The 15,751-nt window shown below is 39.9% G+C and overlaps 1 protein-coding gene across 4 annotated transcripts in view; it reads right to left on the minus strand.

Moving 5' to 3' along the window:
• Positions 1-15,751, minus strand: part of mctp2b (multiple C2 domains, transmembrane 2b) — a 50,289-nt gene that overhangs the window by 18,395 nt on the left and 16,143 nt on the right. For 3 of the 4 annotated variants that reach the window (XM_080745823.1, XM_080745824.1, XM_080745821.1), the window contains exons 2-5: positions 14,582-14,831; positions 14,024-14,109; positions 12,112-12,316; positions 2,804-2,927 (exon numbers count right to left, since the gene is read on the minus strand). In XM_080745823.1, the coding sequence (XP_080601949.1) occupies positions 2,804-2,927; positions 12,112-12,316; positions 14,024-14,109; positions 14,582-14,782 (616 nt within the window). In that variant the 5' untranslated portion in view covers positions 14,783-14,831. The remainder of the gene's footprint in view (positions 1-2,803; positions 2,928-12,111; positions 12,317-14,023; positions 14,110-14,581; positions 14,832-15,751) is intronic. The other variant, XM_080745822.1, reaches the window with a different exon arrangement.

Raw genomic sequence — 15,751 nt, forward strand, 5'->3', positions numbered from 1 at the left:
CTTATTACGCAATGAATTTTCTGACCATTTGGAATCTTTTGGGAAAAAAAGGACTAAAACTATCTTTAAAACGAATGTTTCACAAAATATTCACTAAACATATCCACTTTAAAAACGAATTCATGGGTTTAAATCCCATGCTATTTTAGCAACTAGTTCCAAACATTGAATCCTCATAATGGGTGTTGATGAAGCACACAAACCACTTGATTGCATCATGGTGAAAGTATATATCATGAGTCATGACTCTCTCTTTCAGGTCTGGACCATGTACCAATGAAAAGCATTAACAAGAGCTTATGATGAAATAATAAGCAGTGGTGTAAAATAACATTTACATAAGTACCATACTTAAGTTTTACCTGACTTTCGCCAGATGGTGGCAGCATTGCGTTTGCATTGCTTTACCATCTGGGCTCGGTCCGCCAGCGTTGATAACACTCCGTAAAGTCCCGGGCCGGACCAATCAGCGGCAGCTATGGGCGGGCTCTGAGCGGCTCTGAGCCAATAGAGTGACGTTGCCTGAGTGCATGACGTTGCCTGTCTGCAACGTCATGCAGACAGGGCCAATTTGAGTGGTTGGAGTTGGCACTCCCAGACTGTGATAGAAACGGCCACATCCAATCACCTGCTACAGAAATTCAAAAAATGGCCCGCCCCTTACATAGAGTCTGGCCGAGAGATCCCAGATGTAAGGCAGAGCGTTACGCACTGCTGCAACTATCTGGCGAAAGTCAGGTTAACTTAAGTTCAGTTTTGAGGTAATTTTTGAGTATTTCCAATTTCCAATCCTTTTACTTCTACTCACCTACAACTCAGAGGCAAATATTGTACTTTTACTCCCACTACAATTATTTGAAAACTTTAGTTAATACTTGATTATTATTCTGAAACATACTGTTACATTAACCACGTCAACCCTGTATACAATTCGGCCATTTCAAAATAGCCGATCTACAAGCTCACAATGCGTCACAAGTGTCGCTTGTAGATCTGCTATTTTCAGCAGAAATTTTTATGCATTTGAAAACTTGAAATGGGACATTCTGCATCACAAGTACTTTTACTTTTGATACTTAAGTACAATGTTATACCAATACTTTTGTACTTTCACTCATGTCAATTTTGAATCCGGACTTTTACATGTAACGGAGCATTTCTACATTGCAATATTGATACTTTTAGTAAAGTAAAATATTGGAGTACTTTTTCCACCACTGATAATAAGCTTATTGGATCCTTTGGAAACCAGGTTCTGTCCCCACTGCGATGATGACATCATCGGGGTGAGGTGAGGTCGCACAATGAAGAAATACGGAATGTTAATTTAACTCTGAGAGTGCAACTTTGAACGAGTGCTGCTGCACTCTCAAGAGTTGAAAGGAACCCTCGGGACGTTCGATGCTGGGTGTGCCCCCTCCTCAGACAGGTTGGGATCTGCTGGAATGGAATGCCGCTCAGACAAGGGGTGTAATGTTATAGATCCACCCTGGCTGTGTGTGCGTGTGTGTGTGTGTGTGTGTGTGTGTGTGTGGTGTGTGTGTGTGTGTGTGTGTGTGTTGTGTGTGTGTGTGTGTGTGTGTGTGTGTGTGTGTGTGTGTGTGTCATCGACACCATGCCATCTACAGTACACAGAGACACATTCCTGGCCATTTCAATGAGGCAGGGCATGGGCGTTTGCTCATCAAACCATTGTACAAGACATGTTTTAACACCTTGAATCCTAGCGATCCCTATTCTGGTCATTAAAAAGGTTGACACTAAACTATACCTGGAACCACATTCTCCCCTGTAGAATCCTCAGTGTTAATGTAATTCTGAGAGCGGTCCATTTGGTTCCATTTGTACAACTCTCAGTTACAGTACAGTACAGACCTCTAAGGGTACAGGTAAGAAAGGCAGAGTAAAACCTTATTATTTAGTATTTGGATTTGTAGAATGTGTACTAACTTTATCACATCATCACTGTTGGGAGGAAACCTTGGCTTGTGCATCCCAAACTGTCCAACATTAGTGCAAGTAAACACTTTGAGCAACTCTAGAAGGGTATATCTACGAACTGGATGCCGTTTGTTTTGTTTTGCTGTCCTTGTCCTTGTTCGGGGCTCTGACAGCTCCAGGGATAAAACTCTTGCTGAGCCTTGAGCCCAGCAGGGCTTTGAGACTGCATGCTGCACTACAATAATGCAGCAATACGGTTGTAGACCTGTTATGGTCAGACAGCACTAAAGGAATTAGTTGCAACTCCTTGCAACAAAACTGTTTTAAGGCCAGTGCACAACAATGCAACTCCTTGCAACTGCCATTGGGGATAATAGTTGCAAGTAGTTGCAAGCAGTGGCGTTAATTTAGAAAAGCTAAGGTATGGCAACATGACTGGTGTCTTGCACACGCATGCAAGACACCAGTCATGTTGCCATACCTTAGCAACAGGCATGATGAATTTATTTCAAGAAGTACATTTTATTGTTTTCCCCTGTAGCCAAGCTGCCATACCTTGCCATACCCAATTGACGACTCTGGTTGCCAGTTTTGCATGTTGCAAGGAATTGCAAGGAGTTGCATGGGTGTGGACTGGCAATTAACACATCTTGTGCCTAAAATTGTCAAAATTAGCAGCTTTGTGCCGAGGTCAGAGAACTCTTTTTTAATATGAGCGTATTACATTTCGCTACTGTATGAACAATGCTATAGGAGAAGCGATGACCCAGAAATGAAGTGAAAGAAAATATTTTTTTTTTCACGCTTTTGTGTGCCCTCGAAAATAAGGTAAAACATTGAAAAACAGCAAGGATCACCTTACCACAGCGGTCTCTGATGACCAGATTTCTGCCTTCCTTCAAGTTGATGTTGAGGAGGTAGGACCTGGGAGTGTCCTTCACTTCTTCCTTCTTCCCCACACTCGGAGTCTCCCCTCCCGTTTCACACTGTAAAAATAACACATTAACTAATGAGTAGATGATCTATTGCAGTGGTTTTCAAACATCTTCATATCAAGAACCCCCGAATTGATATGCATTTGGCCGCAGGCCACCATCTTAAAAATATTCTGGGCCAGGGACCCCCATTATTAAATTAAATGATATACTGCAGTGCAAGCCACTGTTTCTCAACCAGTGTCCATGGCATAATGTAAATAATATACTTTGTTGCATGCTGTGTCGTGCGCTGGAAACAGCAGATTTGCAAGCTGACAATGTGTTGCAGGTAATATAATATAAATTGTGTTGTGATATAGTATAGTGTACTGTATGTGTATATGTGGCCGCATTAACAAGCCAGCCATCACATTGCATATTTGCATCTACTGTATCAGGGTTCATTTTGAAGATACTTGAAATGGTAAATAATGTTGATAATCTAGCATTCTAGAATCTACCTCATCTTATGTAGACATACAGTAAGCAGGCAGGCAATCTCACTACCACTGCTGTCCCAGAGATATACTGTGAAATACTGTGCCCTTGTGGCAAATGAAGCTTCTTCTTTTTTGAATTCTCACCTTGTAAATGCTAGAAGTTGCTAAAAGCTAACTAGAACATTTTACACACTATTTCACTCCAGTGAAACAAAGCATAAAACCATAAACAATCAATTGTAATGTTATTCATTGCCAGACCCATGAAATGGGTAGGCCTACATAAGCAAATGTCGGTCTGTCCGGGTTTTCTATATAAATGGTATATATGATGATGACATGCCTACAAAAGGCATGATGTCATAAATGATGATGACAGACAGGGGGTCTGGCACAACCAGGTTGACCTGGTCTAGTTTTATTTACCAGTAACAATGAATTGTAACAATATTCTTTCATTTTCTTATCAGTCCCTCTCATACTTGGTTGAATGTGTGTTTGTAGTTTTTCTATTATCTTGGTCTTTCAAGTGTTTGAATATGTGATCTCTGTTATGTCTGTTTTTAAGAGCTGCACTGAAACAAATTCCAATCAGTTCTGTATTGAATCTTGAATCTTGAAGAAAAAAAGTCTACAATCAATCCAAACCAGGAACTGGGATCGTGTATCAACAAAGGCAACATGATTCATCTCCAATGAATAGCACTCCCACAAGGTTAAGTAAAGAAGGTAAGTACACCTACACAGCCCTACTAAGGCAAACAACTTGTAATGGGTGTTCAAAGAAGACTACTGGGAAATAATAATCTTACAACTCTTCATACTTTTAGTAGAACAGGAAACACTATTATATAAAAAGATTTCTCAGTTTCAGTACTTCCATAGTCTAGTCTGGAACTACAACGCCCGAAATCCGAGGCAGGAAGCTGGCATCTGTTTCGTCATTTCCGTTCATCACGAAAAATATATTTTAAAATATCTTTCCATTTTATATTTTAAAGCAGAAATAAGCAGTTTTCTGCTGACATAAACAGGAATCATGCAATTGCTTATTTAAAAAAGATATTTTTATTTTATTTTGTTCAGGCGGCTAACAATGCTTCCTAAAGAAATGTTGTGTGTGTGACACTTCCTGGGGCTACAATCTGCCTCCAAAACTATTATTTTTATCTGTGAGAAGTTCTGTCATTGGTCGATTAAAGTTGGGGCCCATCCAAAATAACAGACCAATCAGGACCGCCTCTTGTTCTTGTTCAGATTGGTTGACCTGTCTGTCAATCCTTTTAGCCCCGGTCAGCTGGTTCATGCACCAATGAGCTGCTAATGACAGAGCTTCTTACAGATAAAATAATAGTTTTGGAGGCAGAATGCGGCTCCTATAGAAGCACCACAGAGACTAGATTTTTTTAGGGAGCATTGTTAGCCGCCTGAATATAATAAAAAATAAAAATAAGCAATTGCATGATTCCTGCTTATGTCAGCAGAAAACTGCTTATTTCTGCTTTCATTTCCATTTCTGCTAAGCTATATTATGCTTCAATGATTTTGATCGATAGATTTGTGTGACTGAAAAGCCGAAACGGAAGTGGGGAGGAGGCTTCACATCTGCTTGATATCGCTTCATCATTTTCAGGGCTTCCGTCCTCCAGACTGTGTGACGGAAGCGTTTGAAAATTGTGGGAGGCAAAAGTCTCACGGGACCAGTACTTCCACAGAATAAAGTTGTACCCTGCCAGTAGTGATACTGTACATTCCAGTCACACCCCACGAGTGATGGTCCACGGGGTGTAAAGTCAATTTACATTCCTAGAAAGTACCAAGAGGCCTGTCACAAATACAATTATTACATAATCGCCTAAATGCAATTATTTGAGACAATCGCAATTATTTTGGGTAATCGTCAAAATCGTTTCCATGTTGAAAAAGGCTCATACATTTGGGAGGGGGGGGGGGAATCTAAAATAGTTGAAATAGCAGATCCACTATTAACATTTTGTGGAAGGCATAGAAATTTCCTTGCACATTTAGATTATTTGTCATATCTGCCAACTTCAAAGCCTAAAACAGAATGTTTATTTTTTTTATTCATATCTGTTCATCGACAAAAACACAACTCAGGGGGAAACTAGGATCCCAGGTAAACAGAGAACCTAGCATCAATCTAACCTGAAAATGTTTTGTGTCAGGCGTCCCTTAATTTTGTAATGCAAATAATCTAGAGGTATAACTGGATACTTCTGCCTTCCTATGAGGTATGGAAGCTATTTAAACTTCAAAGTTACTGGGTCACTTCTGCTTTTTAACAGTATTCTATAGGATAATTATATAAGTTAACAGTTAGCAGTACAGAAAAACTTCAACAGAGAACATAGTAGATCTTTCTTTAATCGGGTATGAAGAGTTGAGCCCGACAAGGCCCAAGCCAGACATTTCTTTTTACTGAACCCGACTAGAGACCAATAACCTGGACCACCACCTTTTACATCCAAACCCCATGACAGAACAACATTTATTTATGTTTAATTCTTTTTTTTTATTAAATATTAAATTGTATGAAGGTTTGGTTATTCATCAAGACTCATTCTACCCTTTGTTCCCGACTAGCAATGTTACTGTACATGCTCATTCTGTTTTTCAGAGTGAGAGTAGGCAGTTCTCACTCAGATAATTAGTTCTACAATCATTCATTCTAATGTGAGATTCACGCTGCTATGATGTGCCGAGGTGCATGCATTCAGACTGCAATAATAGGCTAAATAAAATAGCAAAATCAACTATATTAGTTAAGGCTTAGAGCTTTTAATATACTGTAGGTTTTGATAAGAGGAGTAATATTGCAACTTACTGTTGATGGCCCCTGTTCCATGCTGTAGCCATAGAGTAAACTATGTTTCCTTATTCACTTTTTGCTGCTGTCATATGAAAGTTTGTTAAACTTTGATCGAGCTAATATGTTAATGGGGTAAAGGGGAGGTGTGAGTATTGCCTGCTGCAGATACAGCATAATCAGTCTGCCCAGATGATGATTTGACTAAACCTTTGTTCAGAAAAAGAGCTATTTGTTTCTGTCACATTTGAGGTGAATCAACAAGGAAGGGCTGTTACTGTAGCATAATGCACTATATTTGAACCAGGATAATGATGACGATTAAGATGATTATGATGATGATGATGATGATGATGATAGGGAAGCTCCCTTACATTTTGTCATTTTAATATCTCTATTTCGATGTTCATCAACATCATGCTATAAACTATTACAAGAATTCTTTAAGTCATGATTTTTAGACTTCACTTTTTGCTGCTGTCATATGAAAGTTTGTTAAACTTTGATCGAGCTAATATGTTAATGGGGTAAAGGGGAGGAGTGAGTATTGCCTGCTGCAGATACAGCATAATCAGTCTGCCCAGATGCATGAAAACACACGCACGCACGCACGCACGCACGCACGCACGCACGCACGCACACGCACACACACACACACACACACACACACACACACACACACACACACACACACACACACACACACACACACACACACACTTCCATGCCTGCTCGCTCTCTTCCTCATTTAGCTTACTAATTAAATATTCTTGATTGTGCTTCAGGTGAAATATTTACAGACGTTATTTGAAATTCAGTTTTGGTTTTTGAGCACATTCAGAAATGCACACATACACACACACACACACACACACACACACACACACACACACACACACACACACACACACACACACATACGCAAGCACACGCAGTCACGCACGCACGCACGCATGCACGCACGCGCACACACACACACACACACACACACACACACACACACACACACACACACACACAGTCACACACACAGTCACACACACAGTCACACACACACACACACACACACACACACACACACACACACGCACACACACATACACACACACACACACGCACACACACACACACACACACACACACACACACACACACACACACACACACACACACACACACACACACATTCCCAGCATCCCCACCTCAGCAGCAAATAGCTGCCACCGTGTCATTGTTTCTGGGTGTTATCTTGCTAAATATTTATTGTGAACAGTAACAGTGACAAATATGAGGAACTTTTGGCAAAAGTCTAATGATTCTTCCTCTTTCCATCTCTCTAGCATGATTTGGCTAAACCTTTGTTCAGAAAAAGAGCTATTTGTTTCTGTCACATTTGAGGTGAATCAACAAGGAAGGGCTGTTACTGTAGCATAATATTTGAACCAGGATAATGATGACGATTATGATGATTATGATGATGATGATGATAGGGAAGCTCCCTTACATTTTGTCATTTTAATATCTCTATTTCGATGTTCATCAACATCATGCTATAAACTATTACAAGAATTCTTTAAGTCATGATTTTTAGACTATATGGTCAATGTTCCAAAGGATTTAGAGTAAGCGTGCAACAATTAATCAAATTAATAGATTCAATCTTTGAAAGAAATGCAAATACTTTCAAAATACACTTCTCAATTATTCAATGAATCAAAAAAAGTCATTAATAGAATAATTGCTTTGAAAATAATGGATAGTTACAGCACTAATTTATAGTGATGAACAGGTGCTCTCTTAGATACACATACAGTAATGCGCAGTCTAGAGTACACAGTAACATGACACCAGTGGCCCTATCAAAACTTCTCTCTTCTCTAATGGAGATAAATGGATGGAATGTATATAGAGAAATAAACATACTGCTCTCCACATTGTACCAAATACAACTGGCTATTGACAAAGGACGCTACTGCAAATATTTATCTTTGATATTAGCCCATGCTTTGACTGACCGACCGACTGACAGACTGACTGACTGACTGACTGACTGACTGACTGACTGACTGACTGACTGGCTTGCTGGGAGATTATCATTACTGTTGTTATACTGTAGTAACTGATTAACCTGGGTGTCTCATACATTGTGTAAATGGTAAATGGTGCATTTATATAGCTCCTTTATCCAATGCGCTTTACAGAGATTGTGCAGTACATTCACCCATTCACACACACATTCATACACTGATGGCGGAGGAAACCATGCAAGGCACCAACCTGTTCACCGGGAGCAACTAGGGGTTCAGAGTCTTGCTCAAGGACACTTTGACACTAACTCTGGGGGAGCCGGGGATCGAACTGGGAACCCTTCGGGAACCCTCTGTGTTCTAAGGCGGCAACTCTACCCCTGAGCCACAGCCGTGTAGTATGGCTTTCATTTGTTATTGCCTTGTAAGTAGGTGAACATTCTTGAAAACTGTACAACAATTTAACCCTGAGGCCGATTCCAAAAATGCAGAGTGGTCATACTCAAGGCTGCCCTGTTCACTGCTGCCCCGTGCAGTTAGTCTGCTACTTTGGCTGAGAACGGAAGTCGTTGGTTATGGTAAAGGCGGGCAATGATCTATACAATCCAGCAATGAGCTTCTATAGCAAATCTTCGATAATGCTAAGGTACCCTATTTTAAGCATGTCAGTATTCTCAGAAATGTCAAAGATTTTCTCAGATAGTTAAAAAAATATCAAAACATTTGCGACCTGTTGTGACCTTGTAGATCGGCTATCATGGCTGCACGACACCATTATATAACAAAGTATGAAATAAGACTAGCCTCAAACAAACGTGTTGACCAATGAACCTGAAAGCGTCGACGCAACTCGGTTTTGAAACATGTCATTCGACACCGTGGACAAACATTCATAAAACAGCTTCTAGATGGCTCAACAATCCCTACATCTCATCTCCACTGACTCCCTTCTGCTCTCCTACTGGCTGTCTGTCTGCCCCGCGGGGCTTCTCAGCTTTCCTATTGTCTGTTTCATAAAGACAAAATACAAAAAAAGAGAAAACAGACCATGCACACCAGAGACTTGTATTAGAGAGTTCTGCCAATGCGGGGTCAGAAACAGAAAACTATGGTTTTGTGATGAAAAGTGATGAGTCATCACTTTTCACAGTTTTGTGGGGTCCATTTTTAGCCTTAGGAATGTTTTTTTGTGCAAAACAAATGCTTGCAATGGATTCAGAATCATGAAAAGACCCCTCACATGCTACTTAAAGAAGATTTTTTGGGGGGGTCTTTTTTTCCTGTATAGTAATGGGTAGGTGCAAGAAATCATAAAAAATTAACCCCATGAGAACATATTTCAGCTTGGTACTTGGCAGAATCTTAAAATATACCCTTTGAGGAATAAGAAAAAAACAGGTGGCGAAAAGAAATCCACCCTATGCGCGCGGACGCCTCTGTCCATCTAGACTAGAGGTGATGCAACTCTGAGGGCTCTGATGCACATGTATTGCACGAGCGTACGCCGTATACATACACCCAGTGGTGGGTGGTGGAATTTTTTTACTCAAGTAAAAGTATCAACACTGCAGTATAGAAATGCTCTGTTACAAGTACAAGTCAAGAATTCAAAATGTGCTTGAGTAAAAGTATGAAAGTATTGGCATAAATATACTTGAAATACCAAAAGTAAAAGTACAAAATGTTTGAAAAAAGCAGATCTACAAGCTCACAACGAGCTTGTAGATTGTCCATTTTCAAATAGCCCAGGTATTAAATAGGGCTAAAGTGGATTAATGTATGTTTTATAATGTAATCATTTATATCTGCAAAGTAACTAGTAATTCAAGTTTTCAAATAATTGTAGTGGAGTAAAAGTACAATATTTGGATCCAAGGTGTAGTGGAGTAGAAGTAAAAGTATTGGAAATTGGAAATACTCCAGTATAGTACAAATACCTCAAAATTGTTCTTAAGTAAATGTACTTAATAACTTAACACCACTGCATATGCCACCAAACTAAAGGTAAAGACTTCTGATTCATCCTGAGCCACTGGTGTGACTGGACAGTCTCACCATAACATCCCTATTCTGGGAGGATGGCATTTTGGAATTTTGAGCTTTTATTTTTACAGTCAACATGACAGACCTTTGCCCGAACCAATACTCAGCTCTATGCACATGCAGAGTAGATCAGACACACACAGGGGCGCTGGAAGTGGGGTGCTGAGGGAGCTGCAGCTCCCCTGGTAGTGGGGAGGGGGGGGGGAAAAAAAGTTTTTTTTTTTTTTTTTTAAATAAGCCTATATATACACACACACAGAGCTATATTAACTCTTTTAGTGCCACCCGTTCACCACTAGAGGGTGCCCCAGGTGCCATAGAAAATCCCATAGAGATATGCTGGTATATGCAGAAGCCCTGCAGCCATGACTTGCCTGAACACTTTCCTTTGTGCATGTACAGGAAGAGGATGAAGTTAGCTTGAAGTTAGCTATTGGCTACCAAGTATTTTAGAAGCCTTATTTTCGTCAACTTAGCCATGATTAAACCTTGCACACCTCATGCATGGGAAAAAAACAGAGAAGAATGAGCTCTAAAAAATCCAATGCAATCCTGGATTGCATTGGAGTGGATTTGTGCAGTTTGTTCACAGCTTTCAAACAAAAAAATCCGATTGGAAATCCGTTCAGGCATTCTTGAGATAATCGCCATTATGTTTTACATGTTATGTAAACAAACATGGCTGCCCTGTATGTTAGATGGGGTTGTATGGGGGTGGAACATGCAAAATCGCGATTGAAATCATGTTCACTAGATTTGATGGGGTCCAAAAAAAAAAAAAATTAAATTATTTTTCAAATTTTTTTTTTTTTTTTTTTTTTTTTTTTTTCAAAAACCGAATTTATTCGGTTTTGGCATATGTAATACGTTTTAAAAAACCGAACTTTTTCGGTTTTGGCACTGGATGAGTTAAAACAATAATGTATTTGACTTTGGGGAATAAAATATGTTGAAAAAAGGTATTTGATTATCACATGGTGACCTAATCACATGGTCACCTTGCCACTTCCGGTCAGAAGGGAAGTCAAATTTAAATCCTGCTTTGATGGCACACCAAAGTCTATTTATTTGAGAACTAGAAACTGTCTATAGGCTCATTGTTGCAAACTAACACCGTTGTACATGGGGAATAAAAAACAGTAGAAAACTGTTACAAAAATAATACCCGATTTTGTAGTGTGTGCGTGAGTGACTGTGTGTGTGTGTGTGTGTGTGTGCATGCGTGCTGTGTGTTGCACTGTGTGCTAAAATAACTAGTAACTATATAGCTCCTTGTTACACCGTTGTGCGGGGAATAAGCACCCGAAACCGTAATAAAAATAACCCAAAACCGGATAAAAAACGTGAATTTTTGGCATGCACTCCTCCAGGCTCAGCTCCCCCTGGGATTTGGGAGTTCCAGCGCCCCTGGACACACAGTCCAATTGAAAAGGATGCGACCTTTGACAGCTGTATTACTGGATCACCCTGTTTCTTTGTTTGAAGGCTAAGATTTTGATCCCCGTGGGGAAAGTCAGGCGTCGCAGCAACAGTAGTAAGCATGAAACACAGGATACGGTACAGGTGAGAGGTAAGAATAAAGAAAATTACATACACATAAATTCTACCTCTTAAAATGTGTATGTAAAAACAATCACTCACAGACACACAGACACAGACACAGACACACACACACACACACACACACACACACACACACACACACACACACACACACACACACACACACACACACACACACACACCTCGGCAAACAGCAAAAAGTAAACAAAGTTTACACTGCATGCTTTTACGGAGAGGACATGCAGTGTTTTCAATGTAAAACATCGAAACACATAACAAGGCCTCCTCCTCACCTGTGAGGTGTGTAGGGACAGCTCCATGTGGGGAGGGTCTCTGCTGGACGGGACCTCCATGCTGTGCCACTTGTCCCCGTGGTGATCCTCGTCCCCCTGCTCCTCCTCAGCATAGAACTCCTCCATCTGCTCCTCACTGCCATAGCTACTGCCGAAAGAATCCCTGGAGGAGGAGCCACCACCGCCTGCACTGCTGTCCACATGGCTGAGTGTGAGTAGGGATTGGCAATGTAATCGATATGGCAATATATATATATCGCAATATTTTATTTCCCAATACTGTATCGATACTTCAGTATCGCAATACTTGGACTACTACTAAGTTGATTTTCAGCTCTACAAAAAAAAGATGTTAATTCTGTTGAATATTGCAATATATCTCAATATGTATTGCATTGCAATATATTGTGATAAAATCGTATCGTGACCCAAGTATCGTGATAAGTATAGTATCGTGAGGTTCTTGCCAATACCCCTCAGATAAAGATTTTATAGTATGCTTCTATTTGAACCATTTGTAACAAATATTAATATACTGTACGTGCCGTGTCATTATAGACGTTGACCAAATGTTTTCGACAGGCTTAGCCTATATGATTAACTCAAACTGCAATGACTGTCTAGCTAACTCCAATTTGCTTTGCCTGTGATTAACTCAAACTTCAATGACTTGCTGCCTCATTTAACTGTGGTCAAAGAATGTGAACTGATTAATCCAATCAAAAGCTATCCGCTTTTGATTGTCTCATGACCCAGTGTGCCCTGCCGGCAGGAAGGGGCATGTAGCTTATCTTATCTCTTCCTAGAAGGGAGTGACTTAATTCCAGTAGCCTATACAAATCTATCTTTGCTGTATTCGGGAGAACTTCTCTGAATAAACCAGGTGTTGTGACTTTGTATTCTCTCTCCTATTTTGGCCTCACTTCACGGTTACTTGAGCGTTTTCAGACTCAGTGTTTTCGGTTTAAAAAAAAACCTAGCTATCACCATCCCTAGTGTGGAGTCCCTCTGGATACAATCCATCCAATTCATTGGTAAAAAGATTATTGATTTTAAATTAAATTATCAATTCCAATAAAATTATTGATTTCAGGGGTGAAGAATTTGAAATATACGTATTGTGAAACAGGGTTGGTTAATCACTCAATATAGTGGCGGAAAAAAAGACCTCTGGGAACTCAGATTGATCAGACAATGAACCTTAATTCACTGTAGTTGATTACAACCCATTGAGACTTTAGCTATTGAAAAATGGCAGATATACAAGCTCAAAGCGCTGCACCGAGTAGATCTGCTATTTTTGAAAAATCGTGAAAATGTGTGCAAATCTTTGAATATATAATTTTCAAAGCAAACCTTTGTAACTAAAATCTTTGCAACTGGGGGTCCCTGGAACAACATATATTGAGATGGGGGTCCACGGACAAGTACCTATAATTTTGGGGGCCCTTGACATGATTTTTTTTAATTTATTATTATTTTTTTTTTTTAAATGATTAGAAGACATAAGAGAATCGGGTCAATATATTCAAATACTTGCACAAATTGTCAGGATTTTCTCAAAAATAGCAATGTACGAGACGAGCATTGCAATTAAGTCCCAAGAACAGTTGCTATGGAAACAGCGTGCCGTAGCGCATTCCGCCCGCTGCTTGCAATCACGGCTTTAATTTTTTTCTCTCCCTACACGATGCATGGCACCTAAAAAGAATGGAAGTTATGTTTTCCTCCCAGCTTTTTCACAAGCTGAAAAAATAGCAGATATACAAGTTGAAGCATAAAATAATGGTTAAAGTAATAATGTGTTGCAGATCTTAATGTAATAAAGAAAACTAGCAAAACTATGCTTCAAGACGATTTAATTCATAAAAAAGGTAATTGATAGAATCACTAGGGAAAGTTGCGTCCCTACCTCCTTCCATCTACAGCGTCACCCAGGTTGCCATCGCTGCTGCAGTGGCCCAGGTGAGGCCTACTGAGCGGAGATGTGATCTGTGCCTGAGACAAGGTTATTATTGTTAACTAAATGCGAAATACTGAAAACTAGAGAGATGAAGAGACATTTTAGATAACTGAAATAAACAATTCAAACAAGCTTTACAAAGAAACGATAACGTCAGTCCTTCAGATTCCATATTTCAACATAGGCCTACGCTAGACTAATGTTTTGGGCAGGCAGTTTTTAGAAAATAGCATGAAGAAATAGTGAAAATGTACAATCCCGCTATTTTTGAGATTGTTCTGGCGTTTTCTTATCTCACGCCATAAAAATACATAAAACCAACAGTAAAACTAATAAAAACGAAACAAATGTTCAACTAGCCCGGCTGGCCTAGCAGTACAGGCGCATGACACATAGGCTCTGATGCCTGACAGCGTGTCGCAGGTTTAAATCTACCCTAATCGGGTAAAGACAGAAAAGCCCAAAAAATATCATAAAAAAAGATTAAAGTGAAAAATGAATAATAACCTTGGCCTGAGACAGAGGCGTGTTCTGCGGACTGGCATATCTCACATCGGGGGCGGAGGAGCTGAATGTTCGCTGCTCCACCTCGTACTCGGGGCGGGCGCCGAGCTTGTAGGGGTTGAATTTCCCCTTGCGGAGGTTGCTCAGGAGCGGCCGGGCTCGCTGGCGGAGCTGGGCCAGGCGCCCAGGCTTCTTGGGGTCCATGGTGTCTGGGGGGGTCCTCCGTCTGCTACTGCCTGGGCATCACTAACAGCTAGAGAAGATGTGGAAAGTAAGGATGCAATTAATTGGTCATCATGTCGGTATCTTCGATATCGGCCTTGACAAATGCTTTAGCTGTATGGAACCGATATCAGAATAATGTATTTGTTTTAGCCAACATTTTATTTTAGAATGGTTTGACAGATTGAATATGAAGCTGAAAAAGCTTTTTGTAATATCAGCGTTTTCTGGGGAAGCTTTCAAAAGGGTCAACAAGTTGAAATACTTAAAGGGATATTCCACTTTCAGCAGGGAGCAGTGGTAGGGCCTCTCTCCACATACAAATTGTAACTTCAAACTCCATTTTAACCATGATAGATTCATTAAAAACACCAATTATTTTTTCTGGTGACTCATTTTACCTTCCTAATATGTGAGCAGGCCGTGTTTTTTCGTTAACTTTTTTAATTTATTTTTAATAATTATTTGGGAAAATGGAAAAAAATGAAATACTAAAAAATAATTATTAAAAATAAATGAAAGAAGTTATCGAAAAAACACGGCCTGCTCACATATTAGGCGGGTAGTATGAGTCACCAGAAAAAATAATGGGTGTTTTTAATGAATCTATCATAGTTAAAATGAAGTTTGAAGTTACAATGGGTGTGTGTGGGGAGAGGCCCTGGGCCTGGAGGGCCTGGTAACATTTACATCAAATATCTAAATATTCAATCAAGCTAATTAAAAACTGTTCAGGGTGTTCATAAAAGCCTGATTAGATGATAAAATTACCAAAAGTTTTTTTGAAAGTGAAATATCCCTTTAATTTGAAATGTTTGACTTTGAACTAATGTGCATCAATAGTAGCCTGGGTTCCAGACCGCAACACCACAGACCACACCCTGGTAAACAAAGTTTGTGGAAGAGGCTGGCAGCGCCAGGCTATATCAATAAATAGATCTAAAATATTAG

Source organism: Nannobrachium achirus, assembly GCF_963921795.1.
Source record: "Nannobrachium achirus genome assembly, chromosome: 17".
Classification (NCBI taxonomy): domain Eukaryota; kingdom Metazoa; phylum Chordata; class Actinopteri; order Myctophiformes; family Myctophidae; genus Nannobrachium; species Nannobrachium achirus.